Below are 22,350 nucleotides of genomic sequence, written 5' to 3' on the forward strand. Positions count from 1 at the left end.
GACTGCGCAGTGTGTGTTGTAGTGTCACCCTGCCGTGGGGACTGCGCAGTGTGTGTTGTAGTGTCACCCTGCCGTGGGGACTGCGGTGTGTGTTGTAGCGTCACCCTGCCGTGGGGACTGCGCAGTGTGTGTGTTGTAGCGTCACCCCGCCGTGGGGACTGCGCAGTGTGTGTTGTAGCGTCACCCTGCCGTGGGGAATGCGCAGTGTGTGTTGTAGCGTCACCCTGCCGTGGGGACTGCGCAGTGTGTGTTGTAGCGTCACCCTGCCGTGGGGACTGCGCAGTGTGTGTTGTAGCGTCACGCTGCCGTGGGGACTGCGCAGTGTGTGTTGTAGTGTCACCCTGCCGTGAGGACTGCGCAGTGTGTGTTGTAGAGTCACCCTGCCGTGGGGACTGCGCAGTGTGTGATGTAGCGTCACCCTGCCGTGGGGACTGCGCAGTGTGTGTTGTAGCGTCACCCTGCCGTGGGGACTGCGCAGTGTGTGTGATGTAGCGTCACCCTGCCGTGGGGACTGCGCAGTGTGTGTTGTAGCGTCACCCTGCCGTGGGGACTGCGCAGTGTGTGTTGTAGCGTCACCTTGCCGTGGGGACTGCGCAGTGTGTGTTGTAGTGTCACCCTGCCGTGGGGACTGCGCAGTGTGTGTTGTAGTGTCACCCTGCCGTGGGGACTGCGCAGTGTGTGTTGTAGTGTCACCCTGCCGTGGGGACTGCGCAGTGTGTGTTGTAGTGTCACCCTACCGTGGGGACTGCGCACAGGACCATGTCTGTTCTGTCTCTCTGCTGTGAGCGGGAGAAGCCCGACATGCCACGTATTCTTCTCTCTGTGCAGTGACACGGGATTGTGACACGGGATTGTGACACGGGATTGTGACACGGGATTGTGACACGGGATTGTGACACGGGATTGTGACACGGGATTGTCCGTACCTGCAGGATCACGGAGACCTGCTTCTCCCCGGCGCGGCTGGCTTTCCATTTGCGGTATGTGTCGGCTTTCAGTAGATTCTCTGCTTTGTGAGTCTGGGAAAATATACAGATTAGTTGATAGAGAAGCAATATCTTTCCCGAGATCCGAGAGTCAAACTCCGGGGCGATTCTATATACTCTGCGTGATACCTGTATCCTCACTGTGCCTACACTGCCCCTCCCCCCCATACTCACTGTGCCTTCACTGCCCCTTCCCCCCATACTCACTGTATGTGCACTGCCCCTCCCCCCCATACTCACTGTAACTGCACTGCCCCTCCCCTCCATACTCACTGCGCGATACCTGTATCCTCACTGTACCTGCCCTCCCCCCTACTCACTGTACCTGCCCTCACCCTCCCCCCATACTCACTGTATCTGCACTGCCCCTCCCCCCCATACTCACTGTATCTGCACTGCCCCTCCCCCTTATACTCACTGTATCTGCACTGCCCCTCCCCCCTTATACTCACTGTATCTGCACTGCCCCTCCCCCCTTATACTCACTGTATCTGCACTGCCCCTCCCCCCTTATACTCACTGTATCTGCACTGCCCTTCCCCCCCTTATACTCACTGTATCTGCACTGCCCCTCCCCCCTATACTCACTATCTGCACTGCCCCTCCCCCCATACTCACTGTATCTGCACTGCCCCTCCCCCCCATACTCACTGTATCTGCACTGCCCCTCCCCCCCATACTCACTGTATCTGCACTGCCCCTCCCCCCCATACTCACTGTATCTGCACTGCCCATACCCCCCCATACTCACTGTATCTGCACTGCCCATACCCCCCCATACTCACTGTATCTGCACTGTCCCTCCCCCCCATACTCACTGTATCTGCACAGCCCCTCCCCCCCATACTCACTGTATCTGCACAGCCCCTCCCCCCCATACTCACTGTATCTGCACTGCCCCTCCCCCCCATACTCACTGTATCTGCACTGCCCCTCCCCCCATACTCACTGTATCTGCACTGCCCCTCCCCCCCATACTCACTGTATCTGCACTGCCCCTCCCCCCATACTCACTGTATCTGCACTGCCCCTCCCCCCCATACTCACTGTATCTGCACTACCCCTCCCCCCCATACTCACTGTATCTGCACTGCCCCTCCCCCCCATACTCACTGTATCTGCACTGCCCCTCCCCCCCATACTCACTGTATCTGCACTGCTCCTCCCCACTATACTCACTGTATCTGCACTGCCCCCCCATACTCACTGTATCTGCACTGCCCCTCCCCCCCATACTCACTGTATCTGCACTGCCCCTCCCCCCTTATACTCACTGTATCTGCACTGCCCTTCCCCCCCTTATACTCACTGTTTCTGCACTGCCCCTCCCCTTTACACTCACTGTATCTGCACTGCCCCTCCCCCCCATACTCACTGTATCTGCACTGCCCCCCCCATACTCACTGTATCTGCACTGCCCCTCCCCCCCCCATACTCACTGTATCTGCACTGCCCCTCCCCCCCATACTCACTGTATCTGCACTGCCCCTCCCCCCATACTCACTGTATCTGCACTGCCCCTCCCCACTATACTCACTGTATCTGCACTGCCCTTCCCCCCCATACTCACTGTATCTGCACTGCCCCCCCCATACTCACTGTATCTGCAGTGCCCCTCCCCCCCCCATACTCACTGTATCTGCACTGCCCCTCCCCACTATACTCACTGTATCTGCACTGCCCCCCCCATACTCACTGTATCTGCACTGCCCCTCCCCCCCATACTCACTGTATCTGCACTGCCCCTCCCCACTATGCTCACTGTATCTACACTGCCCTTCCCCCCCATACTCACTGTATCTGCACTGCCCCTCCCCCCCATACTCACTGTATCTGCACTGCCCCTCCCCCCCATACTCACTGTATCTGCACTGCCCCTCCCCCCCATACTTACTGTATCTGCACAGCCCCTCCCCCCCCCCATACTCACTGTATCTGCACTGCCCCTCCCCCCCATACTCACTGTATCTGCACTGCCCCCCCATACTCACTGTATCTGCACTGCCCCCCCCATACTCACCGTATCTGCACTGCCCCTCCCCCCCCATACTCACCGTATCTGCACTGCCCCTCCCCCCCATACTCACTGTATCTGCACTGCCCCTCCCCCCCATACTCACTGTATCTGCACTGCCCCTCCCCCCCATACTCACTGTATCTGCACTGCCCCTCCCCCCCATACTCACTGTATCTGCACTGCCCCTCCCCCCCATACTCACTGTATCTGCACTGCCCCTCCCCCCCATACTCACTGTATCTGCACTGCCCCTCCCCCCCATACTCACTGTATCTGCACTGCCCCTCCCCCCCATACTCACTGTATCTGCACTGCCCCTCCCCCCATACTCACTGTATCTGCACTGCCCCTCCCCCCCATACTCACTGTATCTGCACTGCCCCTCCCCCCCATACTCACTGTATCTGCACTGCCCCTCCCCCCCATACTCACTGTATCTGCACTGCCCCTCCCCCCCATACTCACTGTATCTGCACTGCCCCTCCCCCCCATACTCACTGTATCTGCACAGCCCCTCCCCCCATACTCACTGTATCTGCACTGCTGCATGACACCACATGCTTCAGTTTGATCTCTGGCATTATCCGGCTGAGAGTGAAGAACACGCGTGTCTGACTCCGGTAAACAAACAGCACGCCAAGATCATCCACTTCACGCAACCAGCAGGGACAAGAGCATAACCCCTACATGTGATAACACACATCAGTAACCCTGTCACTGCCAGAGGGCATGCAACACAGTATGGTGTGCTTCCTATGGCAGAGATTTATCTCCATCATAGAGCTTGTTTTTAGGGATCGGTATCTCAGGTATGTTTACTCAGCCCTTATCAAGGAAAATCCCTACAGTGTGTGACAGAGGGGAACTCACCCCAAAACCAGCAGTGTCAGAGAGAAACAGAACACAAGGAAGTGTGTATTGAGGGTATATAGCTGTATATACAGTACACACACCTAGCAGTATAAACCTGTGGGTGTATGTGTGCTGAGGGTATATAGCCATATATACCTGCAGGTTTTTCTTTTGCTGAGGATATATAGCAGTAAATACCTGCGGGTGCACCTGTGCTCAGGGTACGGAGCAGTGTGCACCCGTGCTCAGGGTACGGAGCAGTGTGTACCCGTGCACAGGGTACGGAGCAGTGTGCACCCGTGCTCAGGGTACGGAGCAGTGTGCACCCGTGCTCAGGGTATGGAGCAGTGTGCACCCGTGCTCAGGGTACGGAGCAGTGTGCACCCGTGCTCAGGGTACGGAGCAGTGTGCACCCGTGCTCAGGGTACGGAGCAGTGTGCACCCGTGCTGAGGGTACCGAGCAGTGTGCACCCGTGCTCAGGGTACCGAGCAGTGTGCACCCGTGCTCAGGGTACCGAGCAGTGTGCACCCGTGCTGAGGGTACGGAGCTGTGTGCATCCGTGCTGAGGGTACGGAGCTGTGTGGACCCGTGCTGAGGGTATGTAGCGGTGCGTACCCGTGCTGAGGGTATGTAGCGGTGCGTACCCGTGCTGAGGGTATGTAGCGGTGCGTACCCGTGCTGAGGGTACGGAGCTGTGTGCATCCGTGCTGAGGGTACGGAGCTGTGTGGACCCGTGCTGAGGGTATGTAGCGGTGCGTACCCGTGCTGAGGGTATGTAGCGGTGCGTACCCGTGCTGAGGGTATGTAGCGGTGCGTACCCGTGCTGAGGGTACGTAGCGGTGCGTACCCGTGCTGAGGGTACGTAGCGGTGCGTACCCGTGCTGAGGGTACGTAGCGGTGCGTACCCGTGCTGAGGGTACGTAGCGGTGTGTACCCGTGCTGAGGGTACGTAGCGGTGTGTACCCGTGCTGAGGGTACGTAGCGGTGTGTACCCGTGCTGAGGGTACGTAGCGGTGTGTACCCGTGCTGAGGGTACGTAGCGGTGTGTACCCGTGCTGAGGGTATGTAGCGGTGTGTACCTGTGCTGAGGGTATGTAGCGGTGTGTACCCGTGCTGAGGGTATGTAGCGGTGTGTACCTGTGCTGAGGGTATGTAGCGGTGTGTACCTGTGCTGAGGGTATGTAGCGGTGTGTACCCGTGCTGAGGGTATGTAGCGGTGTGTACCCGTGCTGAGGGTATGTAGCGGTGTGTACCCGTGCTGAGGGTATGTAGTAGTGTGTACCCGTGCTGAGGGTATGTAACGGTGTGTACCTGTGCTGAGGGTATGTAGCGGTGTGTACCTGTGCTGAGGGTATGTAGTAGTGTGTACCCGTGCTGAGGGTATGTAACGGTGTGTACCTGTGCTGAGGGTATGTAGTAGTGTGTATCTGTGCTGAGGGTATGTAGCGGTGTGTACCCGTGCTGAGGGTATGTAGCGGTGTGTACCTGTGCTGAGGGTATGTAGCGGTGTGTACCTGTGCTGAGGGTATGTAGCGGTGTGTACCCGTGCTGAGGGTATGTAGCGGTGTGTACCCGTGCTGAGGGTATGTAGCGGTGTGTACCCGTGCTGAGGGTATGTAGTAGTGTGTACCCGTGCTGAGGGTATGTAACGGTGTGTACCTGTGCTGAGGGTATGTAGCGGTGTGTACCTGTGCTGAGGGTATGTAGTAGTGTGTACCCGTGCTGAGGGTATGTAACGGTGTGTACCTGTGCTGAGGGTATGTAGTAGTGTGTATCTGTGCTGAGGGTATGTAGCGGTGTGTACCCGTGCTGAGGGTATGTAACGGTGTGTACCTGTGCTGAGGGTATGTAGCGGTGTGTACCTGTGCTGAGGGTATGTAGTAGTGTGTACCCGTGCTGAGGGTATGTAACGGTGTGTACCTGTGCTGAGGGTATGTAGTAGTGTGTACCTGTGCTGAGGGTATGTAGTAGTGTGTACCCGTGCTGAGGGTATGTAACGGTGTGTACCTGTGCTGAGGGTATGTAGTAGTGTGTATCTGTGCTGAGGGTATGTAGCGGTGTGTACCCGTGCTGAGGGTATGTAGCTGTTTTTTTTCACACTTACGGTTTCCGAGGAGACGCCGCGCGCACAAACCTCCCGCTCCGGAAGTGATCCTGCTGTCGCGCTGACCCGGATGTAACGACAGGTGACGCGGCGTTGGTGTGCAGGCATAGCGTGTGGGCGCCATCTTGATACACGCGGAAATGCTGGAAGTTGTAGTACGGTCGTTATGCAGCAACCATCTATGTACACCCAATGGACAGCTAGATGGATTGGTGTGGTATATTTAGTGACAGCAATTGTTTTTATTCATGGCAAAGCATACTGCGTCATTGTGGTAGTGTCAGAGGATAACCACGCTTAAAGCACCAGCTTGCATGATGATGTACATGGAGATGTCCACTCAAAGCATGAATTCGCCCCAGAGGCACTGTGTGAGTTATGTACTCTCTGTGATCAGCACAGCCCCTGCATCTTTATCTCCGATTGTTCGTGTGTGGGACATATGGGGGCCATTGCTTTAATTAGTGAAAGGTAAAGGAACCCAACACCACTCTATAACCTCACCCTGTGCATAACCTGCACAGTTGTGTCTGGTGTGTTCCCTGTATAGTTGGTGTTTGTGTCACTTTCCTGAAAGCCCCATAGGGCGACATGGGACTGGGGACGACCCGTATTCAGCTCAGGGGCTGAAAGCTGATTGGCTAATGGAAAGCAGGAGAATTAGGTGGGAAATGTGTCGGTTGTTACCAGGCGAAGATAAGGCCGGCGTTCCGTGATTGGTGGAAGGTGTGTTGTCTGGCTAAATGGAAGGGTCAAATGATTGGCTGAGAAGTGGTAGGTAGGGAGGAGTCAGGTTTGGGCGGGAATTTGGGGATAGAAATAAACTGCACCCCCCCCCCCACTCCTGCAGACACCAGGCCTGAGACCATCCACAAGGTGTCTTTCATTTAGATGTGTGGGGGGTATTTTATATGTATGGGGGGTGGGGGGAATTTTATATGTATGGGGGGTGGGGGGAATTTTATATGTATGGGGGGTGGGGGGAATTTTATATGTGTGGGGGGGTGAGGGGTATTTTTTATGTATTGGGGGGGAGGTATTTTTTATGTATTGGGGGGAGGTATTTCTTATGTATTGGGGGGGGGTATTTCTTATGTATTGGGGGGGAGGTATTTCTTATGTGTTGGGGGGGAGGTATTTCTTATGTATTGGGGGGAGGTATTTCTTATGTAGTTGGGGGGGTATTTCTTATGTATTGGGGGGGGTATTTCTTATGTAGTTGGGGGGGGTATTTCTTATGTATTGGGGAGGAGGTATTTTTTATGTATCGGGGGGAGGTATTTTTTTATGTATCGGGGGGGTTATTTTTTTTATAACTTTGATTTTATTGAGTTTTTCAGCAAAGAACATGTACAACAAAATCTTCACCATACATTGTACAAAGAAATTGTGTTACAAACTAACATTTCTCACAAACAGGTATTGGGATACAGCTAGCAGAAAAATAAAAAGAAAATAAAGGGGGGGGGGTGTAGGGGAGAGAGGGGACAGGGAAGGGGGAGGGGAGGGTGGTGTGGTGCGGGAGTCAATCCCACTAGGACTAATAGAATCGTGGAGTTTCAACTCCTAAAGGTTGTTATATCCTTAGCCCCTCCAGGGGAACCTATCCACCCGATGTCTTAGATACCCACTTCACGAGCCTGCCGAGGGTGTTCTTGGCACTATGTGTCCTGCGTGATTCCTACACACAGCGTTATTCAAGGGAAAACGCATCTATTACTATCAAAGCAGGATAGTATCTCTTCCTACTCCCGGGATGTCCCTCTGGTCCAACCAAGGTGTCCAGGTTTTTAGATAAATTTCGCCAGTGTCATTAACTAGACATGTTAATTTCTCCATCTGGCATACAAACCAAATTCTGTTCCGAATCTTGGGAATTAGAGGAATTTCGGGTTGCTTCCATAGTGCTGCGATCTCGCACCGAATAGCTGTTGCGAAATAAGCGACTAGTTTATTACTTGATTTAGTCCACCCCAAGGACGGTCTGTTCAGCAGAAACCGCCACGGGTCCATGGAAATTTTAAGATTTAGAATCTTCTCAAGCCAATCTCTGATTTTTCGCCAAAGCGGTCTAATCCTCGGGCAAGACCACAGCATATGTAGTAAATCAGCCGTTGCTCCGCACTGTCTAGGGCACAGGGGGGAGTACCCTGGTACGAATTTAGATAATTTCAAGGGAGTGTGATACCATCGCATTAAAACTTTATATGCGTTTTCCCTTAAAGTTGTGCATATAGAGCTCTTGGCAGATGCCGTAATTATTCTAGTCCACTCTTCAGTCTCTAGAACTTCACCTAGATCTCTCTCCCACTGATCCATGTACCTCAGTTTGTGGTCAGCTTGTACTCCTGAACCGATCACCTCTTTGTACAACAGCGATATGAGTCGGGGGGGGGGGGTTATTTTATATGTATGGGGGGTATTTTATGTGTATGGGGTGGGGTATTTCAGAGCATGGTCTCAGGAATTAATTAATTAATTTATAAAATGTTTTACCAGAAAGTAATACATTGAGAGTTACCTCTCGTTTTCAAGTATGTCCTGGGCATAGTTAATATGACAAATAATACATGGTAACAAATACAGTTACATAAATGAACAGGGTATACATTATATACAATACATTGCATGCACAGTTACAGATAATATATATATTATAGGCGTATGTAACAGTTACAGACCAGATTAAAATGTGAGACAGCTTTAGTTTTGAAAGAACTTAGACTGGTGGCGGCTGTGAGAGTCTCCGGTAGATTGTTCCAGTTTTGGGGTGCACAGTAAGAGAAGGAGGAGTGGCCGGATACTTTGCTGAACCTTGGGACCATGAACAGTCTTTTGGAGTCAGATCTCAGATGATAAGTGCTGCGTGTGTATTACGCCGGTGCTGCCCGCAGACCAGACTCGTCCCTTAGACTGAGGTGGGGACGTATATGTGCACGCACCCGCAGCAGAAGGAGCGTGTCGGAGTGTGGTGTTTTGGCGTTGCCAGATGTGAACAGGTGTAGCAATACTTGCCGGTACCGGTACTGAAGAGGCGAAGTCGTTGCCGTTTAGCCAAGGTCGGGGAGAGAGAGAGATCCGGAAGGTCGAGGTCCAAGCTGAGGTCGAGGGATGAAAGAAGCTGCAGGGTCAGGAGGGAGCCGGGATCCAGAGCAGATAAGCACGTCCGCCAAGCCGGGTCGCAACCTGAATGCACGAAGACAAAGGAAGAGCCAGAATAGACGTCTGTAGCAGAGACTATGTTGAGCGGTGTGAGAGAGGCAAAACAGGCATAAAGTACTGTGGCTGACCAATGGGTAGCGGAGGCAGGCCTGGAGGAGCCCTAGGAGCAGTCCAGGATTGGTCTCCATATTAGACTTCCAGGTGGTAAGGTTTAGGGTGGGTGGGGGGCGTGGCTTCACTGCAAGAGCAGTGAATAAATTAGCTGGTGTTGGTATGCGCTCCGTAACAGCAGGGGATGCGCGCGCAGGAGCAACGGCAGGCACCCGAGCATAAGCCCCGCGCGGGGCAGCGGCAGCCCGACGGGGAGGACGTGGAAGCCCCCCCACCACGGAGGCCGGTTGGGAGCGGCGAGGACGGAGCCGCACAGCCACGGGAGCAGACAGGTAAGGGGAGGTCACGCTGCGACAGACGTGACCCCTGAGTCCTCACAGTACACCCCTTCAGGGTTGGCCTCAGGACGATCGTTCCATGGCTTGGATGGAAACTTTTTCCGGAAGCGTTTAAGAAGTCCTGGTGCGTGGATGTCGTTTAGAGGTACCCAAGACCTCTCCTCGGGTCCGAAACCCTTCCAATGAAGCAAGAAATGGACTTTCCCTCTGGAGAGACGGGAATCTAGTATGGTCTGGACCTCGTACTCTTCGTTGCCCTGTATGATCACAGGTTTAAGAGTGTGGTCCGGGAATAGAGGGCTAGAGATGAACGGTTTGAGAAGTGATGTATGGAAAACATTAGGAATTTGCATGCTTGGGGGTAGTTGAAGACGGAAGGCCACCGGGTTAACCTGCTCCATGATAGGAAATGGCCCCAGAAATCTAGGAGCCAATTTGGGGGAAGGGGTTTTGAGGCGGATATTTCTAGTAGACAACCAAACCTTGTCCCCTGGTTTGTAGTTGGGTGCAGGTTGGCGACGGCGATCAGCCTGGACTTTAGAAGACAGAGAGGCCGTTTGAAGTGCAGATTGAATTCTAGCCCAAGAGTCCTGTAGGAGGGAGATGTGTTCATCCACAGCTGGAACTCCGGAGGAGATTTTGGAAATAGGTAGGCAAGCCGGGTGAAAGCCATAATTAATAAAAAAAAGATGTCTCACCAGTGGATTCATTCCTTGAGGAATTAAAGGCAGACTCGGCCCAAGAAAGCAATTCTGCCCAGTCATCCTGGGAGTCAGAGACGAAGCACCTTAAATACTTCTCAAGAGATTGATTGACCCTCTCGGTCTGTCCATTAGACTGAGGGTGATAACCCGAAGAGAAGGAGGAAACAATGCCCAGTCTTCTGGTGAAGGACGTCCAGAATCTGGAAACAAATTGAGAGCCACGATCCGATACGATGGACGTGGGTATGCCATGGATCCGGAAAATTTCTTTGGAGAAAATATCGGCTAGGGCGGGTGAGGAGTGTAATCCTTTGAGAGAAATAAAATGTGCCATCTTGGAAAACTTATCCACCACTACTAGAATGGTGTTCATGCCATTAGACCCAGGCAATTCGACAATAAAGTCCATGGATATGTGGGACCAGGGGCGTTCCGGGATGGATAAGGGCAAAAGAAGACCATGGGGTCTCTGGCGAGGAATCTTGTTGCGTGCACATACCGGACAGGCCCGGGTAAATTCAGAAATAGATTTGGCCATATTGGGCCACCAAAAGGTACGACGGATGAGATCCAAAGTCTTCTTGTAGCCTGGGTGTCCTGCCGAAAGGGAAGCATGTCCCCATTCCAGAATCTCCGGAATAAACTTGGCCTCCACGTATAAGGTGTCCTTCGGGATCTCAAGATCGCTAGGAAGGTGACTTTGAGACTTGATGATTGTTACGCCGGTGCTGCCCGCAGACCAGACCCGTCCCCTGTGCTGAGGTGGGACGTAGGGATACACGCACCTGCAGCAAAGGGAGCGCGTCCGGAGTGTGGTGTTAGTGTTGCCAGGCCAGGTATAGTAATGAAGACAATACTTGCAGGTACCGGTAGTAGAGGAGGAGTAGTATTTGCCGTTGCCAAGATCAGGGATAGGAGAGTTGCGCATGACCGAAGGTATAAGCCGTGTTACAGGGATGCCAGAAGTCACGAAGTCCAAGTAGAGCCGAAGTCGAGAGCCAGAGGGGGTAGTCGTCCAATCCGCGTCAATACCTGAGGAGTCACTGAGAGATTAGTCAAATGCTTCCATACAGAACTATGTCGAGCGACGAATGATGGGAAGCACAGGCATAATAAAGCTGGGCATGCCAATGGGAAAAGGGGGCAGGCCTGGAGGACTGCAAGGAGTCCTCCCTGATAGGAGGGAGGTGTTACAGCCCAGCTGAGTGTAATCATTGATTTGCATGGAACTGTGTGATGCTTGGGGGCGACGCCTCACTGCAGGAGCAGTGGTTAAAAGTGCTCTGTTAGGCGTGTGCTCTGTAAGCTGGGAATGCATGCACATAACGTCTGGGGCTGGTGTGCGTGCAGGAGGGCATGGGTGCGCCCGGCGCTGAGCAGAGGAATCGCCAAGGGGAGTGATACGGCGGCAGGGGCGAGGAGCTGTGGAGGACGGTTAGGCAGGATTGTTTTGTGGGTCCAGAGGCTCCCTGCGGAGAGGGGGTGCTCTGTGTGGGAAGCGAGGAGAACGCTGATTCCTTGACAGTACCCCCCCCTTCAGGAACGGCCTCAGGACGGTCCAAGAACGGTTTCTCTGGAAACTTCTTCCTGAAGGACTTAAGAAGGGCCGGGGCATGAATGTCCTTTGAAGGTACCCAGGATCTCTCTTCAGGGCCAAAGCCCTTCCACTGCACCAAGAACTGGAGCTGACCCCTGGATAGGCGAGAATCCAAAAGAGAGTGAACTTCGTATTCCTCGTTATTTTGTACCGTAATGGGATCCGGTTTACGAGTCTGATCCGGAAAGAAGTGACTGGAGATAAATGGTTTTAAGAGAGACACATGAAAGACATTGGGAATCTTCATACTGGGTGGTAGTTGGAGCCGGAATGCCACAGGATTGATTTGTTCACAAATAGGGAAGGGTCCCAGGAACTTAGGTGCCAGTTTAGGAGATGGTACCTTGAGGTGGATATTCCTAGAGGAGAGCCATACCAAATCCCCTGGTTTGTAACTGGGCGCCGAACGACGACGACGATCGGCCTGTAATTTCGATCTGCGGGAGGAGTTGAGAAGGGTAGACTGAATCCTGGACCATGCGGTTTGGAGGGAAGAAAAGTGTTCATCTACGGCTGGTACTCCAGAAGTAATGTTGTGGATGGGAAGACAGGGAGGGTGGAACCCATAATTTATAAAGAAGGGTGACTCCCGGGTGGACTCGTTTTTTGCAGAATTGACGGCATACTCTGCCCAAGAGAGGAGTTGAGCCCAATCATCCTGGAAATCGGATATAAAACATCTCAGGTACTTCTCCAGGGATTGATTGATTCTCTCCGTTTGTCCATTGGACTGAGGATGATAGGCGGAAGAGAAGGAAGAAGAGATGCCCAAACTCTTCGTGAAAGCTCTCCAAAATTTGGATACGAACTGAGAACCTCTGTCAGACACAATGGACGAAGGGATCCCATGAATCTGGAAAATCTGCTCCGTAAAGATATCAGCAAGGGCGGGGAAGGTGGGTAATCCTTTAAGTGGAATGAAATGGGACCTCTTCGAGAACCTGTCCACGACCACCAAAATAGTGTTCATTCCTCTGGACCAGGGCAACTCCACGATGAAGTCCATAGAAATGTGTGACCAGGGACGGTCGGGAACTGGAAGGGGTAACAGAAAACCCTGAGGCTTTTGATGGAGAGTCTTGCTTTGAGCGCACGTGGGGCATGCGCGGGTAAACTCCAGAATATCTTGAGACATCCTTGGCCACCAGAAATTCCGACGAATGAGATCAGTAGTCTTGTTAAAACCTGGATGACCTGCAGATTTAGAGGAGTGACCCCAAGACAGGACCTCTGGAACAAATTTGGATGGTACAAAGAGTTTGTTGTTGGGAACGACCAAGTCCTTGGGAATCCGTCTCTGGGAGTGCAAAATTTTGTCAAGATTCTTGAAAGTAGACGTGGCGAGAATCCTCATGTGGAAGGATAGTCTCCAACGATTCCTCTGGTTTCTCTTCAGAAGAATGTATACGGGAGAGTGCGTCTGCCTTTACGTTCTTGGTCCCGGGAATATAGGACAGGTGAAAATCGAATCGAGAAAAAAAAAGAGCCCAACGAGCCTGTCGTGGACCAAGGCGTCGAGCGTTCTCTATGTAAAGAAAGTTCTTGTGGTCCGTGAGAATAGTAAAAGGCTCTTTTGACCCCTCCAGCAGGTGTCGCCACTCTTGAAGAGCCATCTTCACGGCCAGAAGTTCCCTGTTACCCACGTCATAGTTCCTCTCGGCAGACGAGAATTTCTTGGAAAAATATGCACAGGGATGTAACTTATCTTGGGGAGTGTGTCTCTGGGAAAGAACGGCACCAGCGCCGCAATCAGAAGCGTCGACCTCCAGGACGAAGGGAAGTTCGATGTTGGGATGACGGAGAATAGGTGCGGATATAAAGGCTTCCTTGAGTGTCTCGAAGGCGGAGATAGCCTCGGGTGACCAAGCAGAAGGATCAGCTCATTTTTTGGTGAGCGCAGTGAGGGGTGCCACAATGGTGGAAAAACTCCGTATAAACTTACGATAGTAATTAGCGAACCCTAAAAAACGTTGTATAGCCTTGAGAGAGTTGGGTCTTGGCCATTCAGTGACTGCTTGAAGTTTACCGGAGTCCATCATAAACCCCTCATCGGAAATGATATACCCCAGGAACGGAGTAGAGGTCGTATGAAAGGTGCACTTCTCCAGTTTGGCGTACAAATGGTGTTCACGGAGACGGGAAAGGACGTAGGAGGTGTGGCGTATATGGTCCTGGAGATCTTTGGAAAAAATCAGGATATCATCCAAGTATACAATAACAAAAATATTGAGTACCTTACGAAAGACGTCGTTGATGAAATCCTGGAAGACAGCGGGAGCATTACATAAGCCGAAAGGCATTACTAGATATTCGTAGTGTCCACTACGCGTGTTGAAGGCCGTCTTCCATTCATCCCCCTTCCTGATGCGCACCAGGTTATAGCACCACGTAGATCCAACTTGGAAAAAATCTTGGCCCCCTGTAATTTATCGAACAGTTCGGTAATAAGTGGAAGGGGGTAACGATTTTTAATAGTGATGTGGTTTAAACCCCTGTAGTCGATACAAGGCCTCAACGACCCGTCCTTTTTCTTGACGAAGAAAAACCCAGCCCCTGCTGGGGAATTGGAGTGACGAATAAAGCCTTTCTTGAGATTCTCCTGGATATATTCATCCATAGCGTGAGATTCTGGTAACGACATGGGGTAGGTCTTGGACTTGGGTAGGGAGTAACCTGGAACTTGATCGATCGGACAATCGTAAGTACTCTGTGGCGGCAAGAGGTCTGACTGTACCTTATTGAAAACGTCCCGGAATTGATGGTAAACGGAAGGTAGAATAACTTCGGGAACAGAGGTATTGGCCAGCAGTTGATGAGTCTCGCCTGACCTCGGCCTCCAGGAAATGGGGGCAGAGGAAGTCCAGTCAATGAGAGGATTGTTAAGCTGTAGCCAAGGAAGACCAAGGGTGATGGGTATCCCAGGAGCGTGAATGGCATCGAGAACTAAGATCTCCTTGTGCAGATGTGAGGACAGAAGCAAGGGAGCTGTCTCTAAGGAGATGTGGGCCGGGGTAAGAGGACGTCCATCGATACCGACGAGTGCAATGGGAACCTTCTTTCTCACGAGTGGTATGTTGTTTAACCTGGCGAATTCAAGATCCACAAAGTTTCCTCCAGCTCCAGAGTCAATGAAAGCGGCGGTAGAAGTCTTGAACTTATCGCCTGAAAGGGAGACTGGAAATGTAAGTTTCTTAGGGAGTTCACCTTTAGAAAGGGGACGTGGAGACATTACACCCAGAGAGAGCCCCTCTGTACTCACTGGGTGTTCCCGTCCCGGACGCAGTGGACACTCCCGAACCAGATGTTCCATGGATCCGCAGTAGAAACACAATCCCCCGGCGTGGTGGAACTGCCGTATTGGTGTGTGGATGCGTTGTACCCCCAATTGCATTGGCTCTGGCAACTCCAGTGCAGGAGTGTTGCTGGGAGTACTGGAGAACGGAACTTGAAAGTTATGGATGCGAGTGCGCTGACGCTCTGAGCGGCGTACCTGGATACGTTGATCCACTCGGACAGCCAAATCAATGAGGACCTCCAATTGATCCGGCCTGGATTGGCGAGAGAGTTCATCCTTGATGGGATCTGCTAGGCCTTGCCAGAACACAGAGACGAGAGCCTCTTGTCCCCAGTTAGTCTCGGCTGCTAGAGTCCGGAATTCCACAGCATACTGCGTCACCATTCGCCGTCCCTGAGTGATCTGGAGGAGAGAAACAGATGCCATCTCCCGAGCCATCTTAAACTGAATCTCGCACTGATTGAGAAAACCGCGACAGACGTGCGGATCCCCCGCATACGGTTTAGGTGCCGGGATCTTCGGGCCGGTTCTGGCGACAGTGGCGTGCGGCCCCAGGTGGTGCCTGAAAAGATACGTCCTGTACCTGTTGAGTGAGGAGAGCCATTTGGTCAGTTAGGGCCTGGACTTGTTGATGCATGGCCGTCATCATGGAGGCCATGTCAGTCTGGTCTGCGTCTTGTGGGCTCGACATAATGTTACGCCGGTGCTGCCCGCAGACCATACTTGTCCCTTCTACTGAGGTGGGGACGTATATGTGCACGCACCCGCAGCAGAAGGAGCGTGTCCGGAGTGTGGTGTTTTGGCGTTGCCAGGCCAGGTGTGAACAGGTGTAGCAATACTTGCCGGTACCAGTAGTGAAGAGGCGAAGTCGTTGCCGTTTAGCCAAGGTCGGGGAGAGAGAGATCCGGAAGGTCGAGGTCCAAGCTGAGGTCGAGGGATGAAAGAAGCTACAGGGTCAGGAGGGAGCCGGGATCCAGAGCCAGATAAGCACGTCCGCCAAGCCAGGTCGCAACCTGAATGCATGAAGACAAAGGGAGAGCCAGAATAGACGTCTGTAGCAGAGACTATGTCGAGCGGTGTGAGAGGCAAAACAGGCATAAAGTACTGTGGCTGACCAATGGGTAGCAAAGGCAGGCCTGAAGGAGCCCTAGGAGCAGTCCAGGATTGGTCTCCATAATAGACTGCCAGGTGGTAAGGTTTAGGGTTAACTAGTAACCAGCGTGTGAGCGGGGGGCGTGGATTCACTGCAAGAGCAGTGAATAAATTAGCTGGTGTTGGTATGCGCTCTGTAACAGCAGGGGATGCGCGCGCAGGAGCAACGGCAGGCACCAGCCCTGTGCGGAGCAGCGGCAGCCCGACGGGGAGGACGGGCAAGCCCCCCACCACGGAGGCCGGGTGGGAGCGGCGAAGACGTAGCCGCACAGCCGCGGGAGCGGACAGAGGTGAGGGTATGTCACGTTGCGACCGACGTGACCCCCCGAGTCCTCAGTGTGGTAGGGGTGAGGAGCTTGTTCAGGTAGGCGGGTAGCTTGCCCAGAAAGTATTTGAAGGCAAGACAGGAAAGGTGAACTTTGCGCCTAGACTCGAGTGATGACCAATCTAGTTCCTATTTCGCAGTGATGTGTGTTGTAGTTGCATTGGAGAACAAAACGACAAATTGAATTGTATAGGGTGTCAAGTTTGTTAAGGTGGGTTTGGGGTGCCGTGCCGTATACTATGTCTCCATAGTCGATAATTGGCACTAGCATCTGCTGTGTGATACGCTTTCTGACCAGCAGGCTTAGGGAGGATTTGTTCCTGTAAAGTACCCCTAATTTGGCATAGGTTTTGGATGCCAGGGTATCAATGTGCATCCCGAATGATAAGTGGGAGTCAAACCATATGCCCAGGTATTTAAAACAAGTAACAGGAGTTAGGGTGGTGTTAGCGTTGGTTCTGATCTGGAGCTCAGTCGCTGGAAGTTTTAACAATTTAGTCTTGGTCCCAAATACCATTGTTACAGTCTTGTCAGTGTTTAAAAACAGTTTGTTTTGGAAAATCCAGTTTTCGAGTCTCAAAAAGTCAGACTGAAGTATGTGTTGAAGGTCAGAGAGGCTATGGCTGTGTGCATATAGGATTGTGTCGTCTGCATACATGTGTATTGAGGCTTCCTTACAAGCTGTGGGGAGATCATTGATGAACACTGAGAAGAGTAGGGGTCCCAGAACAGATCCTTGCGGGACACCACAGGTGATATCCAGGGGGTTGGAGTTAGAGCCTGAGATGGACACATGTTGGGATCTTCCTGATAGGTAGGACTGAAACCAGTTTAAAGCATGCTTCCCTGTTCTAGAGCACTGGAGTTTGTTAAGCAGGATAGCATGATCAACAGTATCAAAAGCCTTTGCAAAATCTAGGAATATTGCACCATTGAGTTGACCCTGTTCCATTCCACACTGGATTTCATTGCAAACTTTTAGCAGGGTAGTTACCGTGGAGTGTTTGGGGCGAAAGCCAGATTGGAATTGGCTAGGGAAATTTGTCTTAGAATAGTAGTCGCTTAATTGGGAATGGACACATTTTCCCATGACTTTGGATAGGATTGGGAGAAGGGAGATGGGCTTGTAGTTTGAGACAGTGTTTTTTTGTCCCACTTTTGAAGATTGGGACAATTCTGGCAGTTTTGCAGGTCTTAGGGACATGGCCTGCAGACAGGATAGAGTTGACTATGGAAGCAAATGGTTTGGCAATGGCTGGGGCACCATGTCTTAGGAACCTAGATTGCAGTAAGTCAGGTCCACATTGGCTGCTTAGTTTTAATTTGAGGAGCGCTTGTGTAATCTCCTCTTCAGATACTGGGCCAAATTCAAAATTGTAGGCAGTGTTGGGAGAGGGTGGGGCTATATGGGTACTCCCAGGATGAGATTCAGGTTTGTGGTTTGGGTTGCTTTTCGCTAATAGGTTAGTAGCATACCCCACAAAGAAATCATTGAATGCATTTGCAATGTCGGTGGGGTTTGTCAGAGTAATATCCCCCTTAGTGATATTACTTGGCTGTTGATGGTTAGAAGGCTGGAATATGTTGTTGATAACCTTCCAGAAGTCAGCTGGGTTTGATGTATTCTGGAGGAGATTGTCAGAGTAATATTGTGCTTTTGCATGCCTTGTTTGCCTTGTGCACATGTTCCGCATGCATCTGTAGTGATTGAGATCCGTGGCAGTGCCAGTTACATTGTAGTTTTTCCACAAGGCATCCCTGAACTGGAAGAGTGCTATAAGGTCAGGTGTAACCCATGGAAGGTGGGCACCCCGTACCCTTATTCTGTGTAGTGGAGCATGGGTATCACAGAGTTTTAAGAACTCGGACTGGAAATAGTCGAGCGCAGAATCAAGGTCGGGAATTAAATCGATTCTGTGCCAAGGGCAGTTGGTAAGGTCATCCAGAAACTGTTGTGGGTTAAAGTTTCTAAATGTTCTAGTGAGGAGAACTTTGAATGGGGCGGTTTAATTTTCCTTACACAATACACTATTGCATGGTCACTGAAAATGTCAGGAAGGATGCCAGAGGATTGGATTCTGCTGGGATTTGAGGAGAGAATCCAGTCAAGCAATGAATGGTTATGCGATTTCAGGTTTGTCCGTGTGGGTTGGGAAATGAGTTGCGATAGGTTAAGCGATTTGATTTGTATCTGGAATTTGTGGTTTTTAGGGTCAAGCCAATTGAAGTTAAAATCCACAAGAACTAGCAGCTCACTCTTCTCATTCAAAGAGGAAATGGAGCCAAGAAACTGGATGATATCAGTCAGGGATTGTAGAGGGGCTTTAGGGGGGCGGTAGATGCCAGCAAGCAAGATGGGCTTAGAAAAGGGGGAGCAGATTCTGCCAACTAGGATTTCAAAAGAGGGTGGGCTTGGGGGGCAATTTAACAGTGTAAATTGTAAGGTGTCTGCTATATAAAATAACACCCCTCCTCCTCTCTTTGACCTATCTCTCCTAGAAATGGAGTATCCCTGAATGGCGATATTTGCATCAGGGGTTTTAGGGGTTAGCCATGTTTCTGTAAGAACGATGGCTTTTTGTTTATGCATAAGGCACCATGCTCTTAGTTCATCCAGTTTGGGCAGCAGACTCTGGATATTTATATGGGCGACAGCCCTTTTTGGAATTTGAAGGGGGTATTCTCAGGGGTATGGGACATAGTTGTAATGGGAGGGGCCTGGGTTAGGTTCAATATCACCTGCTAAAGAGAGTAATAGTATAAGTAGAAATTTGAGTAGTTGTTTGCAAGTTGTTACTTTATGATGTTTGCCATTTGAGTGTGCGGTGGTTGGAGTGCTGGTTTTCAGGGTTCTCCACCAACATTCAGTAGATAGTGCAAGGCTTTTGAGTAATCCAGGGTGTATGGTGATGTTGGGCGTGGGCCAGGAGGGGGGAGTTTGTAGTGGATAGAGAGAGTAACATTTCAATGAGGCCACGAGAAAGAACAAAGTGGAGGTAAAAAGCAGGTTCATACTGCCTGAGGTAGGTAATGCTGCATAAAGCTGTTTTGAGCCAAGTGTGTGCAGACTAAACAGCAAGGGTGTGCCTTTACCTTGTGAAATGTTTTTCTGAATTGCAATGCTTGGGTCTATGCAGTGGGCTGAGTTAGTAGTAGTGCAGGAGGTAGTTGTGTGCAGTCAGTGTTGGGAGAGGCTGTAGTGAAATAAATTGTAAAGGGGTGGGGGATTAAATTGTGCAGGCAAACAGCAGGGATCATAGTGTGGTCAGAGTAGCTCACTGTTTGTTGCCTTGTGTAGAAGAGTTTGCAGAAAGATGCAGTCCCAAGTCACCTCTAGGCAAACTATTGTCTAACTATATGTAGCCTGGAGCTCCCGCAGCTCCTTGAGACCCCCCTCCCTTGGAGCAGTGCGGTCGCGGGTGCCGTCGGAGCCAGCGCCGGGCCCGCCGGCTACTTCCAAGGGTGGGGGCCGGAGCGGGGAGTCGCGCGCTGTTCCCTGATGCGGCCGGTTGCCGGGGACGCGAGCGGCCCGTTGTTAGGGCCGCGATCGCGTTGCCAAGGCCCCGGCGGCTCAGGGTACAGGGCGCCGCCATTGCGCAACAGCTTGCGCATGCGTAGGGATAGTCAGGCGGCAGGAAAGCTCCAGAGAGGTCGCGCATGCGCAGGACAGAGCCTAGAGAGGTTGCGGCGGCCATTAGGGGTTAGCGCAGGCGCAGGAAAGGCGCGCACGCGGCCCCAATGTATTTGCAGCCTCCACGGGACTACAACTCCCATGAGGCTTAGGGGCAAGCACATCAGGTGCCTCCGTGTGGCCAATAAGGGCCAAGGATTTCCAGAGGGAGCAATAAGATACATTTCGCGCGCTGAGAACGGCAGTTGGAGCTGGGGAGCTGTGAGGGAAGGAAGGGTGCAGAGAGCATGTGCAGCTCCTGCATCGAGTAAGGTCCCCCACATCCCAAGTAAGGCCCCAACTCCCCACCAGGTTAGTGGGTAAGTGCTGAGGGACGGCCCAGATAGGGACGCTGCCCTTAGTGCGTGTGTGTGCTGTCTTGTCAGGATCACGGCTGGCAGGGCTGTGAGGCCTGACAAGAAGGCATAGTGCTAGTGTGCAGCAAGTTGCTGTACGCGTTACGAAGTTTGCAGTGCGTAGCTGCTAGTGCGTAGCTGCTAGTGCTAGTGTTAGTGTTAGGGTTCAGTGAGTGTCAGGACTGGGATGAGTTAGGGGAGTGGGGCAGGTTATTACCCCGCAGGCCCTAGGAGTTTTCCCCAAGCCACCCCAGGTTGCGGTACATCAGGGACAGGCCCTAGGTTAGGGTTCCTGTCACTTTAGGGTTAGTTAGGGATAGACAGGGATAGCGGCGGTTGCTGTTCCCGTGATGCGGTTGGTGTTGCCGTGATTCGGTTGTGTTCCCGTGAAGCGGTGGGACCCTCGTTGGGGTTCCTGGAGAAGTACCTGGATAGGATCAGACGGATGCATCGCACGTCTGACCCTTTGAGAAGAGTGTTGCAGGCCCGAGCATCGGAGTGCTCGGAAGGTATTCAATATTATATGTGCACCAACAGGCCTAACACATTAATTAGTGACTGCGCAGTCACCCACGTTCTCTATTAGAGTGCGGGACATTGGGTGGGGATTCTCGGGACACTGGGTGGGATCACCTAGTGTTGGGAAGCGTCCTGCGCGACGCAGTAAGTGTCTCCTCTAGAGAGGGACACAGGTTATGATGTTATGATATGTTTTCTTGCATGTTCAGTAAAGTCCCTAGTATATATATATATATCTGTGTGAGTATCGATTATTGTGATTGTCCTGCGAGGAACCACTCCCCCTATGGTGGGAGCCATCGCAGGTGGAGGCGCTGCATCGTTGGAAGTAAGTACCCCTAGTATAAATGCCCCAGGTTCCCCATGGCGGAAGCTCAGCCCTCCTGTGAGCCAACAGGTATAGCACCACACTGAGAAGTAGTCAGATACACCTACACACCCCAATCTCACTTAGGGTGGGGGTAAGAGGGCTACATTTGGAGGCGCTGCTGAGATACAGACCTGGGGTGCCCTGTTCCATTTTTTTTCCCAAATTGTCCAAGTCTCAATTTTTTGTCACCATGTTTGGAAAGTCCGGACACGAGGTCCTTGCCTGGGCTTTGAGGCAATATATGGAACCTGGCCGGGTGTTGGCGGTAGGAGGCCTTCCCGCAAATACACCCGCGGTTGAGGTTCAGTACTATATGCGTAAAATTGCTGGGTGGCCGCACGCATGTTTCTTAGAGGAAGAACACGATCCCACGGCCCTATGGAAATCGATACTTTTTGTAGCAACCCCCACTGCGGATATATGCCTGGCAGAGGCACCGTCCGCCCTGTGTATGCCCGGGGGCCCGTCTGAGGGGTACCCCCTAGTCTACGCAGACCCAGTAAAATGGCGTCTCCCACCAAAGCAGGAGAACGCACGTGCTGCTGGCTGCAAGCCTGCACTAAATTGTGTTGAAGAAAACTGTCCGGGATTGGCGGGAAAACCAGAAGGCTACCCCCCTATCTATACAGAGAGCCCTAGCGTAATTGCAGAGACGGTGATTAAAATGGAGTCTCTCTCTAGCAGTGAGTCACACCTAAGATGGCGGCTCCCGCCAAGTCGGGAGAGCACCAGGACTGTGCAAGAAATTGTTGCAGAGTATTGTCCGGGTTGGGAGCGAAACCCTGAACCCC

At 52.1% G+C, this 22,350-nt stretch overlaps 1 protein-coding gene across 4 annotated transcripts in view; it reads right to left on the bottom strand.

Annotated features, from left to right (window-relative positions):
• The window catches only part of XRCC1 (X-ray repair cross complementing 1), a 91,542-nt gene extending 85,481 nt beyond the window's left edge, over positions 1-6,061 (bottom strand). Inside the window, exons 1-4 of one of the 4 annotated variants that reach the window (XM_075606441.1) lie at positions 5,255-5,337; positions 3,534-3,686; positions 927-1,019; positions 738-820 (exon numbers count right to left, since the gene is read on the bottom strand). In XM_075606441.1, the coding sequence (XP_075462556.1) occupies positions 738-820; positions 927-1,019; positions 3,534-3,552 (195 nt within the window). In that variant the 5' untranslated portion in view covers positions 3,553-3,686; positions 5,255-5,337. Of the gene's footprint in view, positions 1-737; positions 821-926; positions 1,020-3,533; positions 3,687-5,254; positions 5,338-5,921 lie in introns of those variants that run through there. The other 3 variants (XM_075606439.1, XM_075606438.1, XM_075606440.1) reach the window with 3 other exon arrangements.
• Positions 6,062-22,350: the final 16,289 nt, after the last annotated feature.

The sequence above is a fragment of the Ascaphus truei genome, chromosome 6 (genome assembly GCF_040206685.1).
Source record: "Ascaphus truei isolate aAscTru1 chromosome 6, aAscTru1.hap1, whole genome shotgun sequence".
Lineage (NCBI taxonomy): Eukaryota > Metazoa > Chordata > Amphibia > Anura > Ascaphidae > Ascaphus > Ascaphus truei.